The following is a 26900-nucleotide window of genomic DNA, read 5'->3' on the forward strand; positions in this document are numbered from 1 at the left end:
CATGGTTCAAAGTATATGGAACGTTCGATGAAAAATTACCGCATTATACAAAATCATTAGTTTAGTCTATATAAGAATAATTCAGGCAACTTGGAAGGCTTTGCTTGATACATCTCAGCTACCAGTCTAATCTTGTTACTGATATTGAAGCTCCATCTTTTTTAATACTTTCACCCAAATCTTTAATATCTTAAATGTTTAGATTATGCTCCTCTTTAACATGAATGGAGAAATCATCTCCACCCCTCCATTGTTGTCCTAATATTGTGGTTCAGTCAATTAATTTTTTTAGAAAGGTTTAAACAATATCTTCACCTATAGCTGAAAGGTAAAAATAATTTCACTGAATGCCGATAATGCCTCTCAGATACTGAAGTGTAGGGCTCCAATATTTAGTAACATACCCTAGGCTCGTGAGCTCTGGGATAAAGACTTATCAAAACAGGATTGGTAAAAAAGCATTGTGGGGCTCTTGTGGAAATCAACAATCCAAAAGTGCCAATCGCAGATTTGAGTTCATAGGGCTTTGGACAGCAATATAGAGTGATAGAGTATTTCAGGAATGCTGTTTTTAACGAAAAAATGACAAAGCATTTTTACTTTTTTAAAAAAATGACAAATTGAAAGATGAGTTCTATCAAATGTAACATGGTTAATTCCTAAGTATTGATATCTTCTACTTCCTGTTTTCCCCAAATGATCACTTTCATTTCAGTACATTTCTTAAACATTTAATATTTAGTATGTAACATATGGATGGATGATACAATAATCAAGTCTGGACCCTACCAGTGAAGAGTTTAAAACCTATTTGGAAGAGAAAATATGCACACACAAAACAAATAACAAATGAGGAAGGACAGGACTATTAAAATAATTAGATATATAATGTTGTAGAGGAAATTCAATGGGGGAATGAAGTTCAACCCATAATAGTCTATAACAAAGTCTTGATTTTTAAAAATATCATAATTGGCTTCAAAAATCTATGGTGTGGGGAGAGGGAAGGGTAAGCTGGGATGAAGTGAGAGATTGGCATTGACATATATACACTACCAAATGTAAAATAGATAGCTAGTGGGAAGCAGCTGCATAGCACAGGGAGATCAGCTTCGGTGCTTTGTGACCACCTAGAGGGGTGGGATAGAGAGGGTGGGAGGGAGACCCAAGAGGGAGGAGATATGGGGATATATGTATACGTATAGCTGATTCACTTTGTTATACAGCAGCAACTAACACAACAATGTAAAGCAATTATACTCCAATGAAGATGTTAAAGAAAAATCTATGGTGTGTTTGCTATGCTTATCTCAGTGGGAAACAATTTCTTTCAAAATCTGTAATATGGTTTCAAAGATAGTATGTATCATGTTGAAAGCCATTCTTTCCCCCCCCCCCACCGCCTTGAAAGCCATTCTTGATTATCTATTATAAAGCTGAGGGAAACATTTTCAAAATAGTAAAAATTAAAAAGAATTATAAATGAAGCAAAATGTTTGTTCTTACTGGAACACTCATGAATAATGAAAAACTGTGGATAACTTATTAAATTTAAAACATCCATACTGGTGTAAAATGAGCCATTTTGATTGATGTGTTTCCAGTGAATTGTAAATGCTGCAAGGATGGCTAATTGTTTTCTGTAAATGATTATGAAAAAAAAAATCTGTTAGCCAAGTGAATCCTTCTTGGTTTAAGCAATTACAAAAGTAATGTTTACCTGTTATGCTGGTGAAGCGAGGTCGTTAGCAACTTTAGTGTTCTGTGTGAATAGGAAGACCGAGAGGGGGAAAATCAAAGACATTCATTGAGTAATGCAAAAATTCTCCTATGTAGAGACATTTTACACAGCAGGAACTTCAGTCCATGTGTAAAGGAGGCTGCTTGCCTGGTGAAAAACAAAACAACACTGCCCCCTCCCCTGCTCCCCCTTGGCCTCGCCCCCCCTCACTCCATTGACATGCATAGCTGGCCTGGTAGGTGTAAAAATAGACTGGCAGAGCCTGAATTGGAAATGGTCACTGAAGGCAGCCTGCAGTTGGTCGGGTTTTGAGTTCTCTCTGACACCAGCAAGCCGGCCAGCAGATGGGGAGAACTGGTGAGGGGCGTGTAGGGGAATTGAGCAGAGGAGCCAAGGATCGTCTGATGAATCGTCCACGTTAGTATCCCCCTGGGAGCCCTGGACAGAGCACAGAGGGCAAGGACGGCCCCACTGACAGCAGGAACCGTAGAACTGAGATGGGTAATGCAGCTCTCTGCCCGTCTTGTCATGCGGATAAGAGTGTAAGAGCACAGGGACACTTGCAGGAGTTGGACAAAACCCCAGACTACTATGGCTGTAACAGTGAGGACACCGAAGAACTTGGGGTGCGGGTAAGTTCTAAGTCACAGGCTGGAGGAGAGGAGGATGGTGGCCCGAGAATCAACACTGGACCTCATTGGTTAAAACTCCAAACTTCCTGGAAGGAAGCTGACAGAATAAAACCAATGTGATCAAACCAGCTGACTGCCTCTGATTCAGTGGCCTGCTGCTGTTTCCTCTTCGTGTTCCGCAATGTTCATGTTTGTTCCTTCTGAGCTGGCTTTAGCTGTGAACTGACAGTTGGGAATAAGCAAGGATGCCGTCTCTTTAATTAAGTTTTATCCAAAGCTGAACATATATTTTATTATGGAGTGACTTGCAGCAATATTGCAGAGATTCACTTACATTCAGGCTGTTAAATTATTTTGCCTGTTTATATATTCATAGTTCATTTTTCATTAGGATTAAAAAGCACGTACTAACTTCCCAGTTTCAACCTATAAAGGCGTTTTTCTTCTAATATTTAACTAACATCAGTGAAAAGCCCTTTAAATACTGTTCTGATTATGATGATAATATTTTGTGCAGAGGCCTAAAAGTCGAGCCATCAAATATCTAAGTTGACTTTCAGACTTTAATAATTCATAGTCATGGTACGTTTCTTAAAATAATTACAAAGGCTTATTGTGATTTTTTTGGGGGGGGGAGGGCCAAAAATCTTTCTGAAATATTTTGATTTTCCTATTTGCTGGAGGATAAAGTTTACCTTTCATCTGTCAGATGCAGGAATTTGACCTTATTGCAAGTCATGTATTTCAGAGCGTAGCCATGAAACTAAGATAAGGAAGATTTCTGAATCAAAGAAACATACTCTGTACTTTGAAGTGTGTGCCCGATATTTCCAGGAGTGAGGACTTTGAGGTGACTCCCTACTGTCTTTGGCTTTTACTCTGACCTGGATGAATTTCATAATTTCGTAGCATTGAAATTCTGTCAGACCACAGTGAAACCGAAAGAGAAACTAAGAACTTATCAGTAAAAACAACGTGCAGAGCCAGTGTTTGCAGATAGCTGCGGTGAAAAGAAAGTCTGTCAGCACTGTAGTGCAAATGAGGACGGTGCTTCCCGAATTGGAAGGAAGCCACCCCAGGCAAGAGATTAAGCAAAAGGGTGGGGAGGGGGGCACACCTGCTTTAACAACTGCACCGCCCAGGTTTGTGACCAGGGGCTGTTGCAGTTCTCATTCTGGGTTATGGTTTATGGTTTAAATTATCCACATCCAACAGGAGCATCATTCGGGATTTCTGAGCGGCCACTTCGAGTGCAATTTCTGGACTGAAGGGGCGAAAAAAGGTGAACTTTTGGGTAACTGTTTAGTAGCTCTACAAGCTTGCTTAGTTGCAATATATGAATATATTCTCCAAGAAGTGACTACCTTGCTTAAAAGGTAGTTTCTAGGAATTTTTTTCATTAATTTAACATTGAGACCATTCTTTAAAATGTTAGTTAATAACTCCCTCAATATTTTTAAGTTACACAGTGTATTCCCTGTTTTCACCTCTTAAAAACCATTCAGAAAAATGTAAAGCATGAAAATAAATTAGAGGTACTTTAAAAATTAAATATAAAAGCCTATTTTTAAAACGTAGAGAACAGAAGTGATGATATTTTGATGCACTGATAGGTTCTTTTAGGTAAAGAAGAGCAAGATTTAGCATGATTTTGAGATCCAAGAGCTGAAATATGAAATTCATTCAAAACTTTCGAGTTCAGAAGATGATTAAAAACTTTTTAAGAAGAAATAATCAATAGCGATATCATTCATTCCCCTGTTAAAATCCTCCTATCCATTTTAATATAGATATTAGCCCTGAAAAAAATTTGAGTTGATATTAAAAAAATTATTACAATCTGATTTCTCTGAATTAAATAATATAACCTGCTGATCATTGAATAATCTCTTCTGTCAAAGATTTTATGGACAGAAGCATATAATGATTGTTGTGACATGGAAAGGTATGGTAGAAGTGGAAATGCATCTGTTGTCTACTTTCTGAAGTGATATTTTACTCAGGATTTCACCACTTTAGACATGGGCAAAAAAAAAAAAAAAAAGCTAATACCAAAGATGACAAGCAAAATATGTGGTTCTATCCAGCTTTAAGTTTCCCAAATTTAAGAAATCTGTCGTCTTTCTTTACTTTTAAATGGGTACTGTAAGACTGAAGCCACTCACTCCTTACATCATCTAGATACATTTCATAATTAGTCCCTTTTCATCATTCATGCTTGTCATTATTAATGATTAAGTTAAGAGGTTCAGAACTTATTAACTTTTATTTTTATAATAATCTTTTATGGGGAGAAAAAACAGAAACAGAGGTCCTTAGCACTTTTTTTTCTTCTGGAAATTAACTTAGAAATGTTTCATAGAGTTTATTGTGTTTGGGAGACAAAAATTTCAACTAAATAAATTTCCAGGTTTATTCATAATCGGAACTAAACTCATGGAAAAAAATATAAATTTAAAGTTCTAAAACTGCTGGGCTTTATGTAAATTAATACTTCATTCATTTCTATAAGTTTTATTTAGAATTTTGAATAGTCTGACATTTGTTTGTATATATAAATATAGCAATGAGGAATAAATCAGTTACCAGGAATTATTGAAAGTAAGCGAACAAAAATAATTTCTTCTAGAACAATATTATGGTACGTGCATATTTGAAATTCCACTTAATAGGCTTATACATTTTTTATAAGATAAAAAAAATGAGACCATAATTATTTCCAGATATGTTACATAATTAAACCCAGAAATTATACCACAAAAAAGTAGAAAATGAACCTAAATATTATTGTGGCAATATAATAATTTCCTAAGTTTTAAAGTAACTTTAAAAGATTATAGCCGGGGCTTCCCTGGTGGCGCAGTGGTTGAGAATCTGCCTGCCAATGCAGGGGACACGGGTTCGAGCCCTGGTCTGGGAAGATCCCACATGCCGCGGAGCAGCTGAGCCCGTGAGCCACAACTACTGAGCCTGCGCATCTGGAGCCTGTGCTCCGCAACAAGAGAGGCCGCGACAGTGAGAGGCCCGCGCACCGCGATGAAGAGTGGCCCCCACTTGCCGCAGCTAGAGAAAGCCCTCGCACAGAAACGAAGACCCAGCACAGCCATAAATAAATAAATGAATAAATAAAATTTAAAAAAAAAAAGATTATAGCGGGACTTCCCTGGTGGCACAGTGGATAACACTGTGCACTCCCAATGCAGGGGGCCCGGGTTTGATCCCTGGTCAGGAAACTAGATCCCACATGCATGCCACAACTAAGAGTTTGCATGCCGCAACTAAAGAGCCCGTGTTCCGCAACTAAGGAGCCAGGGAGCCAAAACTAAGGAATCCTGGAGCGGCAACTAAGGAGCCCGCCTGCCGCCACTAAGGCCTGGCACAACCAAAATAAATAAATAAATAAATAAATATTAAAAAAAAAAAGATTATAGCAAAAATGATGAATAGCTAATATGCCACAAAATTTTAAAGTTCTATAACTGGACAAATAATATTTTATAATGTGTATTCAAATTAATACTTAAATTCCAGAGCCAAGTCCAGAAAACTCTTTCTGTAAAGGGTCCAAGAGTGGATATTATAGACTTTGTGGGCACACGGTCTCTGTTGCTGCTCCTCAGCTCTGTTGGTTGCAGAGCAAACGCAGCCTTAGGCAGCAGGGCAACAAATCGACCTGGCTGTTTTCCAACAATTACTAAATTTTTCTATTATTAAATTTTCGATTGCTAAATTTTTCGGTCACTAAATATTAATTTTAGTATTCTTTTCCTATTTTGTAAGATATACATTAAACCAATAATAAAATATTCTGTCTGTTAACAAAGATATAAAATATAATAATATTCAGTCTTAGAAGAGTGTGTTGAGACTGGTAGACATTCCAGGGTATGCTGTAAATTTTTCTAAATATTTGGAAAGCAATTTGGAAATACATTTCCAACTAGTTACAGTGTCTCTTTTTCATTTTGCTAGTGCAGCCAGGACTCTAGTGGCAGGGAGATATTTGCATGGAGAAAAAGAGTAGGCAAACCTTCTGGGCAGACTCTCACCCCCGACCACAGATAAAGAACTGCACTGGACTCCAGCCCCTATGTTGTGAGTATTCCCAAGTTCATCCCTCCCTTCACGCAAACTTTAAGGGCACGAGAGAGCTCTACTTCCAGAGAGACCTTCTTCCAAATCTACTGAGAAAAAATGTCTGCCTTCCTAATGAAGATATAAGGCTCATGAGCCTGTTAGGGTTTTCCTCTGAAATGTGGTTGCCTCTTACATTAGTCCTTAAAGGACTCCAAGATCTGCTATTATCACAATCAGCTTGACAGTTCCAAAAAGAGGAAGCATGTGGGGTAGTAGAGAGTTGAGAACAAAATTCAGCTGTACTAAAATTCTTATTCAGAGTAAGTCCTAGTGATATTTCTAAATATTTCTGTTGATCACAGAAGGGAAAACTGCATGATCTCTCAGATACCTTTTCCTTTTCCTTTTTACAGATGATGGGTATATATATTCCAGTTTTACTTATGAAAGAAGAAGCTCTCAGAGATGCTTTATAGAGTTTGTCCTGGATTCTTAGGGGAGCTCTGTCTGGGACATGAGTCCGCAAAGCCATGCAAGGGCTAAGCGGGCTCCAGAGAGACGGCTTCTTGACCGTGCTTTGGTAAAGTGCAGACTAGAACAGCGTCAGGAATAGATCTTCTTTTCTTGTTCTTCTTGGCTTGTATTTTTGTCATGGCATCATTTATAGATTTGCAAATTGTTCTAAGTGTTCTTTATATTTGTCTTGCATTGAGATCATGTACTTTTCACTATAGTTTCTTTTTTTTTTTAACATCTTTATTGGAGTATAATTGCTTTACAATGGTGTGTTAGTTTCTGCTTTATAACAAAGTGAATCAGTTATATATATACATATGTTCCCATATCTCTTCCCTCTTGCGTCTCCCTCCCTCCCACCCTCCCTATCCCACCCCTCTAGGTGGTCACAAAGCACCGAGCTGATCTCCCTGTGCTATGCGGCTGCTTCCCACTAGCTATCTATTTTACTTTTGGTAGTGTATATATGAGGATATGGGGAGGGGGAAGGGTAAGCTGTGACAAAGTGAGAGAGTGGCATGGACATATATTCACTGTAGTTTCTTCACCATATCAGATTAATTTGCTTTGTCCCAAGAGCAAAACCATAAATGTGATGCTTCATCACAAATATTACCTAGATTATCTGTCCTAGATGACTTTTAAATTGTTATCCTCCTCATTTTAGCAGTTTTTTCTCAGAGATTTTTATTTTCTTGTTTCATTTATTTAAACATTTTTTCAGTTATAGTAGAAAAAATTTTATCTTCTTTATTCCAGCCTTCTTGTTATTGTATACATTTTCTTGTGACCTTAGCCCATGGGCATTGAATTCTGGTGTTTTTGTGAAAACAATTCAGTACTTTTCTGCTGTGCTGAATCAAGAGGTAGTAAGTCAATCAGCAAATATTTATTGAGCTAGGTATTGATCTAAATCCTGGCCATATGTGGATGAGACAGAGTAGGGGGAGACAAACATTAAACTTGCATAGGGAGGTGGGGGCAGCGTGCTGCCCGGCTGAGGTAGGAATGTGCTGGGTGAGTCCAAGGGACAAAAAGGCAGCATGGTTGCAGCATCGCGAACAGAGAAGAAAGGGGCTGGCAATGAGGTCTGAGAGGCAGGCACAGGCCTACCTTGGCAGAAGTTTAGATTTCTTTCTAAATGTAGTGGGCCTTGGTAAAGGACTTTGGATTTCATTCAAAGTACAGTGGGAAACCTCTGGAGGGTTTTAGAGAAATAGGAGAACCTCATTTATGCTTCAAAAGATCTTTCTCGCGTGAGCTTTCTCCTCCTCCCTCCCTCTCTGTGCCTCTGTCTCTATCTCTCTCTTTCTCTGTCTCTCTGTGTCTGCTTGGTGGAGAATGGATTGTACATTCCATCAACGGAGGCCAACTTAAGCTGTCCCAGAAACCCCTGAGGTGAACGATGATGTAGGATTAAATTAGGGTGTTAATAGTGGTGGTGAGAGAAGTGATCAGATTCCGGATGTATTTTTGTTTTTATTGAAGGATTGTTTTGGCTCTTGAAAGAAAGAGAAGGGGTTATTGGCTTAAGCAACTGGGTACAAGATGGTGCTATTTACTAAGGTGGAGTGGTGTGTGTGTGTGTGTGTGTGTGCTCACGGTGTGTGTGTGCGAAAGAAAGAGAGATGGTTCCTTATGTATGAAGCACACAGTATACTGTCAAGAGAGTTAAACTTTTCTTCAATTTTGAGTTCTAAGAGGACAGAAATAAGAGACTTTAAATGATATTGTGAACATTATCTTTGGTAGCCTTTTTTATAACTGTTATAAGAAAACTTTCTTCCTATAGTTTTGTTATTAACCCTAAAAAGATCCAAGAGTATGATGAAAATCATTCTGGTAAAGCATTTTTAAAAATATGAAATGATATAGAGCATGGTTATGTAACTTTTGGATAATTTATTTAAAGATAAATATTGAAAGAAGATAAGATATGGCTTCTGTCGTCTAGGAACTTTCAATCTAGTCTTAGAAGCAGGACTTATCCACATGTAATCAATTAACTATTAAAGTCAATAGGAGAGTAGGTGGCAGTGTGAGTGATGAAATGAGTACCTAAAAGATGACAAGGAAGAAGAGGAACAGTACAGATCATACTGTTTTGGGAATGTCTCATGGACAGGGCTGAGATTCAGCTAGTATAGAGCAGAACAGCTGTACCAATTGTTTATACTTTGAAATGATTCCACGCAGACTAATTAAATAGCCTCTTCTATGAGCCCACCAAGCTGCTTCTTCTACTGTGGCTACCTGGAGCCCATCCTCAGGATTCCCCCGTCCACTTCCAACCCCAAAATGAACAAATAGAGGAATGATGCCCAGACTAGCTGGGGGCCTCCAGGACCACCTTCCTCTAGTGCTACAGACAGTGTCCATTGTGATTGGCTGGTGTGTGAACTGTACCAGCTGTTAAATATTTTGAACATCCATTCTGCTAATGGAGAAGTTGGAGCCTGCAGTAGATTTAAAAAATTTTTATTTTAAAATTTTTTTATTGCAGTAGAGTTGGTGTACAATATTATATAAGTTTCAAGTATATGACATAGTTAGTGATTCACAATTCTTAAAGGTTATCCTCGATTTATAGTTATAAAATATTGGCTATATTCCCTGTGCTATATAATATATCCTTGTAGCTTACTTATTTTACATGTAGTAGTTTGCACCTCTTAATCCCCACCCCTAATTTGCTCTCCCCCACCACTGGTAATGACTAATTTGTTCTCTATATCTGTGAGTCTGTTTCTTTTTTGTTATACTCACTAGTTTGTTGTATTTTTTAGATTCCGCATATAAGTGATATCATACAGTATTTGTCTTTTTCTGTCTGACTTATTTCACTTAGCATATTACCCTTAAAGTCCGTCCAGGTTGCTGCAAATGGCAAAATTTAATTCCTTTTTTTATGGCCGAGTAGTATTCCATTGTATAGATGTGCTAGCTTACAGTAGATCTTGGAAGCAGAGTACAATCTTGGTTCCTGTTGGGAAGAAGGCACATTCAGCAAGCATTTATTGAGCATTTATTAAGTGCCAGGCACTGGGCTTACCACGATGAATAAGACATGCAACTTTGGCTTGAAGGAGCATAATCCAAGGATGGACAAAGCAGGAGTCCCAATATGGTGTTACAGTGTGGTGAGAGATCACAGTGTGTTGTGGAATACCTAAGAATGACAACTCAGTCTCAGAGGGTTACAGAAAAGTCAAATCTTGAAGCATTATGAGCAGATCACAAGCTCAGTCTTGGAGTCAATAGTAACATTAGAATGAGAGAAGCAGTGTATGAATCCCCATGGCTGTAACACCTCGTTTTTTTGGACACGTGTGAAATTCATGAAATTTGGTTAATATAAATGGGATCAGACTATCAAGAGCTTCATACGCCAAGCTTCAGAATTTGGACTCTGTTCTACTGAAAGACCACTGACAAAGGCTGTTTTAGGAGAACCAATTAGGTTGTGGTTTGCGTATCAGAAGCTCCACTCTCTTTGCAGTGCCTAACCAAGCACCTAGTACCTAACAGATGCTCAATAAATATTTTTGGAAAACTTGAATAAATTAATGACTAAGAAACCACCCAAGATAGCGAATCTAGTTGTGGGCATTTTCCAGCTGCAGGTGACAAGCCTCCAGATGAAACCAAAGGCTGTGAAAATTGAAAAAGTGATAGAGGTACAAAAGACATTTCTAAAAATATTTAAAGAACCTGGAAAAACTAAGAATTAAAACTAAGAAGATTTAATTATAACTTTCTGCTCAAAACAAAAAACGTACCCTACTGCAAGTACACACACATTACTGCTGTGAAATATTAATTGTATAAAACATATTTACTGTAATAATTCCTTGAATTATTATGCAATCTCTATATGAAATTGTACATAAAATGCAATAGATGCCTTTCAGTGAAATATTACACTGTGATAAGAGGAATTATTATTATCATATAAACAATCAATATCTAATACTATTTCCATTATATTTTTCTTATAATGAGGTTCATCCAAACCAAACATAATTTGAACTATGTAATAATTTTAAGTCTTTCTTCTGTATTTAATAACATTGGTTCTACTGGATATACAGTGGCTTTTTCAGGGTCACATGTATGGTGGAGCTGAGAATACTCTGTGGAGAAAGAGCTGTCTTTTCAACCATATTTTGCTTCCTTCCCACACAGACATCTGCTGTTTCTTACCCATTTTCAGTTGCTGCTTTGGATTGAATGCCCTCTTAATGGGTGAAACTTAAAATTTATTTTGCCATAAGAAATAGCTACTGGTTCCTTCATTTTTGTTTAAAGGCTTCTCTTTGAAATTTGGGGCACATTATATTACATTTGATTGTCAGACTTTTAAGAGTTTGACTTTTCAAAGCTTACATTCACGTCATATTTGTATGGGCTTATGTGACTATAGTAAAACTGTTTTTTACCTTTCTTTAAAATTTGCTTATAAGATGTAAAAATACTACAACGATCATCGAAAGTATAATCATTTCAACGGCATCTTTGAGCTAATGAATCGTATCTAAAAGCTATGTGAAAGCCAGGTGTTGAATAGTAGATAGAGATTGTGAGTTGAAACAGTGTTTTTGATGAATTATAAATGTTGCTGACATATTATTTTAAAATTTGGTTTTTTTTGTACTCTTTACCTACCTCAGTTATCAATGAGTTTCAAAAGGGGGCTTTGAAGTATAATCTTATGTTCTACTTGATACCGTAGTACTTTCTCTATCTAGTATAAGAACTCTATTAAATAAACACATCATGTACTTAAAATTAAATATCTAAGATTGTTGATAACAACTCTATTAAATAAACACATCATGTACTTAAAATTAAATATCTAAGATTGTTAATTTGTCTAATGAGGAATTCTCACTTTATCACGGAAAAGATTGCTCCAGGCAGAAATAATGTGTTAAAACTACAGTTGAAGTCTCTTCAGATTTGCTACATTAGAATCATATCTTTCTGGATTGTTAGCCTTCTGAAGGAAATTAGTTAGAAAGCATGTACTAAGACATCTAGTAAAACAGAGAAGTACATAGGAAAATTTGTGGCTCTTTTCTTTTTGAAAACCACTGGTCGTCACATATAATTTTTTCTTTAGATTTACAGAAGGAAAAACTCCTTTTTCAGAAGTAAAGGACATTCAACAGTTTTCTGTTAGTAAGGTGTATGTTTCACAAAATTGTCCATATGTCTATAATACATAATTATTTCTTTAAAAACTGGCTTATCATATTCAGTTTCTTATGCATTCTTACATCATACATTCTGACTGCCTAAATGATTGAGGATGACATCAGGGATAAAGTGTTTTTGGGTTGTGTAATAAATACATAGAATGAAAGGTCTAGTTAATCCCTTATGTCATCACCTTCCAAAGTGTGTTCCATGAACTGCCCACATCAGAAGAATCACCTGGGGTGTTTTAAAGTGATGTAGCTTGCTGAGCCCTACTCCAGACCTCCAGAATTAGAATCTCTGAGGTGGGAGCTGAGAATATTTATTTAACAGATTAAGCATGGTCTCTAAGTAACCCTTAAGTGCATTATTGTATGATAACCACTGCTTTATGTTCTTAGAGGCTGAAAACCTTTTCTTTACTGAAAAGACGGGGCTGAATATGTAACAACTGCACATAAGGGCTTAAGAGTATTAAAATCCTTCACATCATATTAAGTTTCTTCTAATCCAGGTTAGTTCAGCTGATTGCCAAATTCTGTTTACTGGCAATTAAAGACACCAAGACCACACAGGACACGTGGGGACAGAGGCTGCTCTGCCAGCGAATGGGGCCTCCTACAGTCCTATGCATTATCTTAAAAGTAAGAAGGTGTTTGCATTGTATCGCAATGTGATTTTAAATCACAGTACTTAAAGTAAATTTAAGCTCCACTTCCTAAAACTAGTAATTGCTGTACGCCTATATAGAGTCCTTTCATTGTTTAAGCTTGTAAAGTCCCATCAGAAATCTAGGTGCTAACAACATAAGATGTTGTTATGAAAATGTGTCCCCCAGTTTTTTAAAAATCAGAATTTCATTCCACTATTGAGCAGCCAGCTTGAACAGTAAGATTGTTCTGAATGATTTGATCCTTTCACGGAATTGAAGTCCAGTACGATTTCCTGACTGAATTCCACACTTCTGCCTAAAAAGTCGTGCAGCATGTGAGAGATGATTAACAAAGTTCTTTTGGCCTCATTAAAATTTCTTAGTACATCAACTAATGGGAGGTGTCAAATATTCACTCCGTATATTTTCAATTTAAAAAATTATATATGCATTTCTAAAAGACCTGTAAAATTAAGTATTAAATCAGTTTCTTCCACGAAAGTAGATGGTGAATTCCACTGTCTACATGCTCTTTCTTTCTTTTGTTATATAATATATAAATACAGATTAAAGAATCAGTCTTTTCTTTGGTGTTGATTTGTGTAAACTCACCAATTAATTCTTTGAAGAATTAAACAGTGATCCAGATGGACATGTCAACTTTCATTTCTATTTAAAATGTGACCCAAGCATTTAGAGCTACATGTCAGACCCTAGCCATAACACTGTCAGCCAAGTTATTGATACTGGGCTGCTTTCTGGTCTACCCCTAACCACTTGATTTTGCATTGAGACTAGATCTATTCTATTCAGGATCGACAGTTGACTTAGATGTGGAAAATAGCAGGAGAATAAAAAATAAAGAAAATAAATAAATAAATGAAATGTGGAAATGTAGGGGAGGTTCTATATTAATTAATTAATAATAATAGCTATCATTTATTGAGCCCCTATTATTTGCCAGGTTCTGTAATGGTGCTCCACATACCATTTACATATATAAATTTCATTTATTCCTTATGATAGCTCTGTGAATCAAGTATTAAAATTTACTTTTATTCTGATGCTTTTGCAAATATGTTCGTATAAAAGGGTTTCATCTTCAAGGAATTCATGGAAAAAACTCTGACAAGTACAGGTTTCTGGTAACTGACTGTACTGCTGAACTGAATGAATAAGCATTTTCAGAACTCTAATGAAAAACTGATGAACTCATAAAAGTGCTAACCAAAGATCAAGATAAAAAAAATTAATTACATGGGACTGAGTGAACTGATAAGGATGATTATAATTTTTGTGACTTTCTGTTTGAATTATTTAAAAAAAATATCCCACAAGGAAAAAAAAATAAAATTTAATTTTGTTGAGTGTCTGCTATTCCAATGTACTCTTCTTAGGGATTTTACATATATTATCTAATTTAGTCCATATAATCCTATACATTTTATAGACAAGCAAACTGAGGCTTATTTGAGTTCAATACTTTGCTCACAGTCACACAACTCGTGGTAAGTGATAGAACCAGGATTGCAAAGATAGATTTTTCCCTTCTTCTTTCGTTCTCTTCTCTTGTGATTTAATGACTATCTTTAGTGTTATGTTTAGATTCCTTTTTCTTTGTTTTGTGTGTACTTGTTATAGATTTTTGGTTTTTGGTTACCATGAGGATTTTTTTAATAGCAGTCTATACGTATACGTGATTGTTTTAAGTTGCTGATCTCTTACTTTCAAATGCATTTTAAAAGCCCTGCATTTGTACTCTCCTTGAAAAAGTAGTTCGAAGCTCATTATATTAGACTAACTTTTCGAAGAAAGAGAAATGTAAAGAGGAGACATTAGGGGAGGTTAAAAGTGGGTTGAATGATTTTCAGCAATTGAAAAAAATTGCCTGCTTGGAAAATTTCAAGTAAGATTGTCACTTATGCCCCATACCAAAACAAATTTCAGGTTACTAAAAGTTAAATGGAAAGAAAAGCAATTTTTTTTTAAGCCAGAAGAAAATGAGAAGTATTTTATTGATTTCAGGGTTGGAAGGCATGAAAGCAATGGAATAAAAATCTAAAAGTAGAAGTTTATACTTTTCAATTTATAGAATTTAAAACTTCTAAAAGTCAAAAAGTATATTACAGAGAAAATAACAAACTTGGAAAAGTGTTATCTTGTCTGTATAAAGTTTTTAAAAATAAAAGAGACATTTGAAACTCTGAAAGGACAAAAAATGTTGACAAGTCAAAGAAGATAAAAATTGTAATAGACATTAAATGTATGACTGAGCTTTTAAACTCTTCAAAAATGAAAAAGGTAAATCAAAACCATTAAGATAGGCATATCAATTGAGCAAAGCAAATTTGAGCATGTGATTAAGTTGAGACAGGCTCTTCCACAAACAGTTATGGTAGCATCTTTTGCTCCAGCCTCTCTCAAGTATAGTTTTGCAATATTACAATATGTACCAAGAATCTACATCCTTTGACATCATTATTCCACCCTCAGGAATTTAAACAATGGACACAATCAAGACAAGGACAAAGACTTATGTACATAACTTTTTATCATAGCATTCTTGACAGCAATGAAAACAAAGGCACTAGTTCTACAAATAATTAGGGAAAGCTAAAAACAATTGTAATCCATCTGTAAACTACTATATGAGATTTAGAATGTCTTTCATGACTTCTGAATGGTGTAGGCAATAGTTATTTGGCAATGTTAGTTTTTAAAAGTAGAAGACAGTATTATTATCCCAACTTTGTAAAAATATTATTTATATGCGCAGATACAGTGTATGTGTAGAAAAATTCTAAAAGAAAATGCATCAAAATATGCAGTGTTAAGTTTGAGTAACGGGACTATGGCTGTTGGCTGATTTTTAAAAATTCACTTCTTAAATGTTCTGTGAGAATATGTATATGTTTTTATAATGATTCCCCTATGTTTTTTAAGAGAAGAGAGATTGTAAGAACAAAAAAGTAGTTAAAGAACCTAGAAAGTTTTATAGTTTTAGATAAATGCTCTGATGGAATATGTATTTCTGTATTTAGGTTTCATAACAAATTATTTTTTTATTTAATATTCTACACTTATTTAGCTTTTCAATTAATTTGGAGGAGAGGACTTTTTATGGGTACATTTTACTAAATTTTTACAGGGAAAATAAGATTTACTATGATCATTTCTATAGGTGTAATCAACATTTAAATAGCAGGTGTGGTGATTAATTAAGAACAGCTGAGAGAGGTTTCATCCACCTTGGAAGCAGTCCAGGTTTAAATCCCACTCAGGAAAATATGTCAGTACGAGCTTGTAAAAGTCTGCATGCTGCTTTAAAAACAGAGGAACAAATGTTGTCTTTGAAGCCTACCGTGCTGTGGAGATTGATATTTTTTTTCTGTGCATGGTAGTAATAATAATGGTGATGGAGACATTGCTCTAGATTCACTTGTCGAGTATAATATGCAATAATATTTTGAAGTAATGTAACTCTAATATTTGCAGTAATATATGCAGTAATATTTTGAAGTAATGTCACAACTCTTGGGTTAGCAACATTAAAGAAAAGAAATCTTGGTAGTCCAGAGGTGTCAGTGGCAAATGTTCAAACTTTAGGCCCTGCCCCTAGCACAGGAAAGGGAATTGGGCATCAAGGGCAATCATAACATGATCACTGAGGCCAGGAATGTGATTGCAGTAGTTTTTACCCAGAACAGGAAGCAGCAGACACTTCTACAAATCATTCAACAGTGGAAAGGTATTTGGCATCTTTGGGTGGAGCTAGGGAAGTGGTACCACACGGTGGTATGATCATGGCCTCTGTAGTAAGACTGACTGGGTACCAATTGCAGCTCTGGCATTTATTACCAAATATCTGTGGACAAGTGCTTTAATCTCACTAAGCCTCAGTTTCTTCAATTGGGTGGTTTATGAGGATTAAATGAGAATATAAATGTTTTGACATACTACATTAATATTGTAGTAGTACGTGTGAGAAAGAAAGACAAAAAGTACAAACTATTATTCATTCCTTCAAGAAGTTGAGCAGCCAGAGTGTATGCACACAAAGCAAACTTCATGTCATGGAATCTCATGAGTAGATGAATGACTTAAAAGAAAAAGCAAGTCTAGGTGACATGTAAAATTCTAATATGGTGTATGTCAGTTCATATTTTGTAAGAAAATATTTTTTAAATTTAAGTAAAACAATCACTAAAACTACATAAATATAAACAAATCATGTAAAAATGATGAAAAATTGACTTGCTCAATGTGACTTTGACAATTATCCTCAAGCAAAATATAGTGAACAAAAGTGTAGTCACCCCAACCAAAACACATGTAATTAATTCTCTTACTTGAAATCATAACCAGAAGAGAAAGGCTTTAGGTCAGGCTAAATTTTTGTAATGATTACTTTACATAATTTGTGCTAAATTAATAGTTACATCTATGAAAAGATATTATTAGTAGAGCGAACTCAATTGCTGAAATATGCCACAATTCTTATATGTGGGAAAAAGAAACCAAATAGAAATGGAGCTTCTCCAACTATAAAGGACTGTACCTTGTAGGGATGCCACAGGATTTTAATATATACCCAAGTTCTCTTCAAGCTTCACATTATGTTCTGGGTTCTCATTTTAAACATTGTTAATCAGAAATGGCACAATCCAAACATCTTTTGTTTTTTTTTAATTTTCATTTTTATAGAAGTATAGTTGATGTACAATATTATATAAATTACAGGTGTACAATACCGTATAGTGATTCACAAGTTTTAAAGGTTACACTCCACTTATAAATAAATTTATAAAATGTTGGCTTATTCCCTGTGCTGTGTATTATATCCTTTCAGCTTATTTTACACATAATAGTTTCTCTTTATCCTCTACTCCTAATTACCCCTCCTCCTTCCCTCTCCCCATTGGTAACCACTAGTTTGTTCTCTATATCTGTGAGTTTCCTTTTTTGTTATATTCACTAGTTTGTTGTATTTTTTTGATTCCACATATAAGTGATATCATACAGTATTTGTCTTTCTCTGTGTGACTTATTTCTCTGAGCATAATACCCTCCAAGTCTATCCATGTTGCTGCAAATGGCAAAATTTCATTCTTTTTTATGGCTGAGTAGTATTCCATTGTATGTATATACCATGGCTTCTTTATCCATTTATCTGTTGATGTATACTTAGGTTGCTTCTATATCTTGGCAATTGTAAATAATGCTGCTGTGAACGTTGGGGTGCATGTATCTTTTCAAATTCATGTTTTTGGGTTTTTTTTCAGATATATGCCCAGGAGTGGAATTGCTGGGTCATATGGTAGTTCTATTTGTAGCTTTTTGAGAAACCTCTCTACAGTTTTCCACCGTGGCTGCACCAATTTACACTCCCACCAACAGTATACAAGAGTTCTCTTTTCTCCACATTTTTGCCATTTGTTATTTGTGTTCTTTTTGATGATAGCCATTCTGACAGGTGTGAGGTGATATCTCACTGTGATTTTGATTTGCATTTCCCTGATGATTAGTGATGGGTCGAGCATCTTTACATGTGCCTGTTGGCCATCTGCATTTCCTTTTTGGAAAAAATGTCTATTCAGTTCTTTTGCCCATTTTTTAATTGGGTTGTTTGGTTTTTTGATGTTGAGTTGTATGAGCTCTTTATATATTTTGGATACTAACCCCTTATCAGTAATATCATTTGTAAATACTTTCTCCCATTCAGTAGGTTGTCTTTTCATTTTGTTGATGGTTTCCTTTATTGTGCAAAAGCTTTTAAGTTTAATTAAGTCCCATTTGTTTATTTTTGCTTTTATTTCCTTTACTTTAGGAGACAGATCCAAAAAGATATTGCTACAATTTATGTCAAAGAGTGTTCTGCCTGTTTTCCTCTACTTTTATGGTTTCCAATCTTACATTTAGGATTTAGTGCCTTTTGAGTTTATTTTTGTATATGGTGTTAGAGAATGTTCTAATTTCTTTTCTATGTAGCTGTCCAGTTTTCCCAGCACCACTTATTGAAGAGTCTTTTCTCCATTGTATATTTTTTCTTGCCTCCTTTGTTGTAGATTAACTGATCATAAGTGTGTGGGTTTACTTCTGGGCTCTCTATTCTGTTCCACTGATCTATATGTCTGTTTTTGTGCCAGTATCAAACTGTTTTCATTACTGTAGCTTTGTAGTATAGTCTGAAGTCAGGGAGTATGATTCCTCCAGCTCTGTTATTCTTTCTCAAGATTGTTTGGCTATTTGAGATCTCTTGTGTTTCCATACAAATTTTAAAATTATTTGTTCTTGTTCTGTGAAAAATGCCATTGGTATTTTGATAGGAATTGCATTGAATCTGTAGACTGCCTTGGGCAGTATGGTTATTTTAGCAATATTAATTCTTCCAATCCAAGAACATGGTATATCTTTCCATCTGTTTGTGTCATCTTCAATTTCTTTCATTAGTGTCTTAGAGTTTTCTGAGTATAGGTCCTTTACCTCCTTAGGTAGGTTTATTCCTAGGTATTTTATTCTTTTTGATGTGATGGTAAATGGAATTGTTTCCTTAATTTCTCTTTCTGATATTTCATTGTTAATGTATCAAAATGCAACAATTTATGTATATTAATTTTGTAGCTTGCAACTTTACCAAATTCATTGATGAACTCTAGTAGTTTTCTGGTGGCATCGTTAGGATTTTCTATATGTATGGTATCACGTTATCTGCAAACAGTGACAGTTTTACTTCTTCCTTTCCAATTTGGATTCATCTTAGTTTTTTCTTTTCTGATTGCTCTGCCTAGGACATCCAATACTATATTGAATAAAAGTGGTGAGAGTGAGTGGGCATCCTTGTCTTGTTCCTGATCTTAGAGGAAATGCTTTCAGCTTTTCACAATTGACTATGATGTTAGCTATGAGTTTTTCATATATGGCTAAACATCTTTTGAATGAAAATCTTAGTATCTTTTAGTTTCACAAGTTTTGGGCTTTAATTACTAAGACAAATGTAGCCTGCCACCTGCTTCTTAGTCAAGGACCAAAAATAAGGTTCTATGGTGTTAATATTTAAGAAAAAATGTTGATATATCAACTAAGTTAATTTTGGTGGACGAATGAGGTCTTTGTGGCTACAGTTTACTGCTTTGCAAAAAAAGTTCTAATGCTATATTTTTATATGTACAGAAGTAATCTAACTTTTCTTTAATTTCTAAGTTTAAGTTTTGAGCAATTAAAACTAGAATAACTTGCATCTATGTTACCTGTTCTCAGCTTTGCATAAGACTAAAAAATATGATAATGCTCTTCCCAAGGTTCTGTTGTCATCATAATCATCTTTATTGGCTAATATATTTTAGGCACTAAACTATGCTTTGGAAATTCTAGAATTATAAGACATAGTTTGTGTCTTCAAGAGAAGTTATAATTTTGTTCTGACTGGTGGGATATATGACTCTCACTCTCCACACACATTCTTACACACACATACCACACATACACATATGCACAAATAGGATAGTTTAATTTTACATGTCATATTGTAGGTAGATATTTATATGAGAATGTAGAGGTAGAATTAAATATATAGTTTTACCTATGACTGAAGTGAGGTGAATTTTACATGCATAATAATTCTAAAAGAAAACAGCCTTTCTCCTCTGTATCTTCATCGAATAATTTAAACATACCAGTGATCTCTTTTATTTAGAAGTTAGTCTTACTATAACTTCTGGGGATAGTGCAATATATTACTGTATGTTGTTATGCATTCAGTAATTCCCCTCTTCTTTGGATAATTTATACAATAATAAAAGCTTATGTTATTGCTCTATGTAAAGTTTTCCCCCCAGAAAAGAGCAAAATTATAGTTTCTTATTTCTGAGAAACAGGATACTAATGGTTCTGTGTAGTCAGTATCAGTATGATACCATTTCTTTCTATGTTTAATTTCATTACTAATGTCAGAGTTGGCAATTATCTGTTAAACTAATTAAGGTCAGAGAATGTTGAGCTCCATAGCCTATCTAATCAATTCCATTGCTAAGTACGGTCGTTTTCCCATGATTTCAACTGTAAGATAATAATTATACAGACAGAGGGCATCCTGACCCATTATTCTTTTTTTTTTTTAATTTCTTTTTTTTTTTTTAAAGAGATTGGAGTTTATTTATTTATTTATTTATTTATTTATTTATTTATGGCTGTGTTGGGTCTTCATTTCTGTGTGAGGGCTTTCTCTAGTTGCGGCAAGCAGGGGCCACTTTTCATCGCGGTGCGCGGGCCTCTCACTATCACGGCCTCTCTTGTTGCGGAGCACAGGCTCCAGATGCACAGGCTCAGTAGTTGTGGCTCACGGGCCTAGTTGTTCCGCGGCATGTGGGATCTTCCCAGACCGCGCTCAAACCCGTGTCCCCTGGATTGGCAGGCAGATTCTCAACCATTGCGCCACCAGGGAAGCCCCATGACCCATTATTCTTTATTCACTTACCCTTAGGAAGAGTTAGACAGGATTTGGTTTTATTGTGGTTATCTAATAGAATTATAAAGGTGAATTAACATAACAAGTATAAATTTTGCTAATCAGGATTTTAAATCAAGTTTTAAAATTTAGTAAGTCTGCAAAAATTTACTTGATTCACCAAAGTTTTCACTAGTTTAATTTGTACAGACGAATGCTGCTTCGTGTTTCTATTTGACCACCTTCACTTTGTTGAACTTCTTCCTTTATTTTGTTTTATTTCCACAAGTATTTATTGATCTACTCTGTGTTGGGCCCTGTGTTGGGCAGTGGAGACACAAAGATGAGGAAGTCATGGCCTCATCTATCCTGGAGGGCCAGGCTAGCTGGGGAGATACATATGTAAACAGATAATTTGGGGATCCTGCTAGAGCCATTCACAATATCTAGTGCAGGTTGTGCTTATAACTAGTAGTCAACAAACATTTATGAATGACTGAATTCTCAGTGTGTTATGGGACCCCAGAGTAAAGGAACTTGGTCAAACTTGAGGGGAGAAGGGTAGGGTGGGAGGATGTTGTGAAGAAGTTATCCCAAGCCTCTGGGAAATACACCCATAGGATCCACTTAATACAACTTCTCATAGAAGTCAAATAATAAAAAACAACTAACAGAGAATTCTCCATTTCTCATTAAACCTGGCTTAAGCCAGATTTTTTTAAAAAATGGTCTTGGGCATCTGAACCAAAGCTTAGTTTCATGAGATAAATTAACCTTATTTTTGTTTTTAGTTATGCTTAAATTTTGAGTTTCCTTACTTTTCAAAATTCTCTTTGGAGTTGATGCCAATGCTCTTACCCCAACAAATCAAGAATTTGTTTTGAAAGCTGCCTCAGAAGAAGTTCAGATATTCTCTGAAATGCAGTAATAACCAGAGGGGTTTTTATTGACTGATTTCCAACTGAGGGATTTTGTAGTATAAGCTAAAATGTTAAAAAAAAAGAAAAAAGGCAGTGCAAGCTACAAATACTTGATTTACTAGTCTTTTTCCACTGCCATGTGTCATGTACTGTAATTAATTAAACACATTCCTTTTTAAAGCCAGTTTTCCATCCTCTTTTTACATTTCAGTGTATAGTTACGGAAGCTCTTTACCTTGCATAGAGTTAGAATTGAATAGCTCAAACTAGTCTAGACAATTGCAGTTCATAGCACAAGGGTAAATTTAGAAAGTTACAGCAGGTCACATCCATTGTGGATAAAGCCATAGCTCAGTTGTGCACTGGTCTTATAGGGAAATGTCAGCTGCATGACGTTAGTATTCTGAGCTCATGCGAAATCTCCTGTACAGAATTCTGTTTTAGTCTCACTGGTGTATATGTATACACATATACTGCAGTATACATAGATCTTGCAGTTTTTTATTTTATCAGCACTTCCTGGCATTTCATGCAAGATGTTGATAGGTCAACAATATTTGCTTCCAGAGGCAATACAAGAAGTGCTTCCCTATTCCTAGGAGTTTTACTGACAGAGAAATGGTAAGGAATGAAGCAAAATCCAGTATTGCTGCAAAAAACCCAGACCATCTCCCAGAGGTTAGGCTGCGGCCTCTGTCTGTAGTTCATATCCTCTCCTGGATTTTTCAGTCTTGCATTCTCAACACACTACCATGCCGTGATAGCACATCAAATTTCAGCAGACCAAAACCAAGCTATTGTGTTCTCTCCAATTTTAGGGTATTCTGTTTCCCCAAATTTCTGGTCTTGATTAGTAATGTCGCTCATTACACGCCAAAGCTAGATGTTGCCAAATTTTCCTTAATTTCTTTTCCATAAACCCTTAAATTCAATTTCCCCAAGTTTTATAGCTTCTTTTCCCTACATCTATGACGAATCGTTACTTTTTTCACATTGCTGTCCCTGATATACTGCTCGCCAGAACTGTTGCAGTAGTATCCCAGATTGTCTCACAGACTCCCCTCTAACTCATCTTCCATATGTTATAGGGTGATTATTTTGGAACAGTATTCTGATCTTGGCTTTTCCTGTCCTTTCACTTAGAGGGTAATGCTCAGCCTTCTTATGATGGCATATAAGAACATTCATGGTCTGGGCCCTGCCTTACTTTGAGAATTTTACTTCTTTCTCATTTCCAACACGATCTTTATAATTCACACACACTGCATTACTTATACTTTTCTTCATACTGTTTTCTTTCCTACCACTATGATGTTGCACTCATTAGTCCCTGTGCCTGCTATGTTTTCCACCTAACTTATCACCAGGAACTTTATAAAATACTATGTTGCTATTCCTACTCTATATCTAAATGTAAAATATATTTGTAAAACAAAACAAGCATCTATTGCTTGGACTACTGTCTCTAAATGGATCTCCCTGGATCCACTTTTACCCATTTCTATCTAATTCATGGACTATGTTGCAGCTAAAAAAATTTTTTTAATGCAGATCTTAAAATCTTTTGAGGGGATGGATCATGTTTATTTTTTCTACATTTAATCCCTTGCACACTGCCTGCTATACAATAGGTACTTCCAAAATATTTGTCTTAGCCTGGTTGTTAAGAGCTGGTTAAATTATTTTAACTAATTTTTTAAAATTTATTTTTTATTGAAACAGTTGATTTACAATGTTGTGTTAGTTTCAGGTGTACAGCAAAGTGACAGTTTCATATATATATATATATAATATATATATATATATATATATAATATATATATTCTTTTTCATTATGGTTCATTACAGGATACTGAATATAGTTCCCTGTGCTATATAGAGTTGGACCTTGTTGTTTAGCCATTCTATATATAATATTTATTATCAAAATAATCTGTTGTTTGACTAATTTATTTTCACTTTTTTCCAAACTGAAGCTATGATTTTTTAAAAAATATTTATTTATTTATTTGGCTGCGTCGGGTCTTAGTTGTGGCATGTGGGAGCTTCGTTGTGACATGCGAGATCTTTTGGTGTGGTGCACGGGCTTCTCTCTAGTTGTGGCACACAAGCTCTAGAGTGTGCGGGTTCAGTAGTTGTGGTACGTGGGCTTAGTTGCTCCGCAACGGCATATGGGATCTTAGTTCCCCGAACAGGGATTGAACCCGTATCCCCTGCATTGGAAGGCAGATTCTTAACCACTGGACCACCAGGGAAGTCCCCTGAAGCTGTGATTTTTCCAATATGTACGCGTTTAGATAGGTACAACTATAGGTCTTTTCAGAAATTTAATCAAGTTAATAAAGTTGAGTCAAATTGGAAGTTATTTACTTCTTATACAGCATACATGTTGCATATTCTTTCGGTTTTTAAAAAATTTAATTTAATTTTTAACAGGTCTGTTGGCATTCATCAAGGACCACCATGGTGAGGGTCAAGAAATGAATGTAAAAATGATTTTCTATATTACATTTAGGATGATGCAGATTTTTTGAGAATTGCAATTTTGCTTTCCATGTAGATCATCAGAAATGTGCAAAAGAGTCTGAAAACTGTGCATGCTCCTTTGGGACCCACATACTTTGGAGAATGGGTTGAATAAACAACTTCTCAAAAATTATATGCACATTAGAAAGAAGGGCTTTTGCATTTTACAGATGACAATGAACTTAATAGCAGTTTAACCAAAGGGACTAGAGACACAGATTATTTCTAATAAACAACATGATTATCATGCTGAAATTTCTGACACCCAGTAATTAGAAAGATTTCCAAAAAAAGAGAAACTCCAAGGGTGGCACAAATAGAGTTCTTGGGTCTATTATGCCTATAAAATTAAAATATTGTCTTGGGACAAAAAGTGATCTCGAATCACTTTTGTTTTAGAAACTGATGAATTCAAACTCTTATTTATTCTGGAGTAGACATTAATACTGCAGAACTTATGCACTCAAAAAAGTAAAATAAAAAAATTGAGTTAGCAGCTCAATTTTGATGTACTTTCTCTAAATTAGTCTTTTTTTGAAAATAGTATGCGTTCAGAATTACATTTAAACAAGTAGAGTCAGGTTGTTACTGTGTGTGGTTGCTAAGCTGTAATTAAGTGATACCCCCTAGAAAATCAATCTGACTGACAACTACAGATGTACACTGGACTGTTGTAAACAGAAAGCCCTTCTATGTTTCCATGTGCATGTTAACAGGGCTACACTAAAATCAACAGTGTAAGGATAGAAAAATATATGCAAGTTCTTTTAAAATAGTGGTCATATAATGAAGTAAGCCATTGTGAAGCTTTCATTGCAAGAGTGTATTTTCTTGTTCCATCTTGAATAATTCGATGCAAGAGAAACAGTCCACTTTTTAGTGTATGCAGTATGTGGGGCTGCGGTCAGCGCCTCATCTGCGCTGTGACACGAAACTGCTTCTGTTTGAGTGATGTCTGCTTCAGAGCAGATGGTCTGAAGATGAATAATCAGACCAATGGGGATAGAAATTCGGTGCCTACCTCAAGGGGGCAATAGTAAATTAACACTGTCGGATGCCTGGCATAATAAAGAATTGATGAAAGATATTTTCACTTGGTTGGGTTTTTTTTTTTCATATCCGGACAGTTCTAAAAGCCTTCAAAGGAGACTAAAACCTAATTCAGTTCCATTTATCCTGATACTTAAGTATAGCAGTGGGATAAACTCTAATATATCTTTCCTTCCATGCCCTGTAATATTTTAACACACTGATTAGTCAGGGAATGAAGAGTTTCCTGTAGAGAAGATTTCTTAAAGAAAGCATTAAATAAACTATTGTTGCCAAATTATATCAAAAGGTCTCTCTTTTTTCTCCTGACCCAAGTATTATTATAGTAGGTTATTATTCATTTATAAAACCTACTCTTTTTATGGCCAGCTGTGGGCCAAAGGGAAATTCCTTTGGAGATTTGTGTACACAACATAAAAGCTTGATAAGCTCATCCATGTTTTGGCCCATGTTCATTTGAGTTGAAGATGCTGGCAGAACATTTTTACAGAGATGTCCAGCTCATTGAAAATTAGAAAAGATATTAGACCTGGGATACAGATTGTTTTAAAAATAATGCTTCATTATTTTACACACAAAACCAGTTGGAGATCCCAAAGCAATAATAGAGAACCGTTTAGAATTCAATCCTATATAGATGTGGTATGTGTTATTAAATTTCTATTGTGGAGCTCTAGATTTTCATTATTTTTATTGTTGGCATGTTAAATGCAGATATCCATGTTACTTTAGCTATTGAAAATATTAGGGAATATTTTGGAGAAAGTATAATATTCAGTATAAGATTTGTAGAATATTTTGCTTGTCTTTGCATTGTCAACATTTTGAACATAAAAAGTAAAGCAGTACTCTGTAATGACCTATATGGGAAAAGAATCTAAAAAAGAGTGAATACATGTATATGTATATGATTCACTTTGCTGTACAGCAGAAAGTAACACAACATTGTAAATCAACTATACCCCAGTAAAAAATATTTTTTAAAAAGTCAAAAAAAAAAGGTAAAGCAGAACTTTTCAAATATATCCGTTCACCCAACAGTGTTAGTGGTTGTATATGGCATTAATCCATGGTGTGACAAGATACCTCTACCTCAAGAGGAACCAGTGATGAAAGTGGGGTGTCATAATCTCCTAATCATATG

General features: G+C 35.4%; 1 protein-coding gene across 13 annotated transcripts in view; it reads left to right on the forward strand.

The window, feature by feature from the left end:
* Positions 1–2026: 2026 nt before the first annotated feature.
* The window catches only part of ANK2 (ankyrin 2), a 250765-nt gene continuing 225891 nt past the window's right edge, over positions 2027–26900 (forward strand). For 7 of the 13 annotated variants that reach the window (XM_028168661.2, XM_007191055.2, XM_028168663.2 and 4 more), the window contains exon 1: positions 2030–2373. In XM_028168661.2, coding sequence (XP_028024462.2) covers positions 2239–2373 — 135 coding nt within the window. In that variant the 5' untranslated portion in view covers positions 2030–2238. Of the gene's footprint in view, positions 2374–26900 lie in introns of all 13 variants that reach the window. The other 6 variants (XM_057546236.1, XM_057546241.1, XM_057546237.1 and 3 more) reach the window with 2 other exon arrangements.

This window comes from Balaenoptera acutorostrata, chromosome 5 (assembly GCF_949987535.1).
Source record: "Balaenoptera acutorostrata chromosome 5, mBalAcu1.1, whole genome shotgun sequence".
NCBI lineage: Eukaryota > Metazoa > Chordata > Mammalia > Artiodactyla > Balaenopteridae > Balaenoptera > Balaenoptera acutorostrata.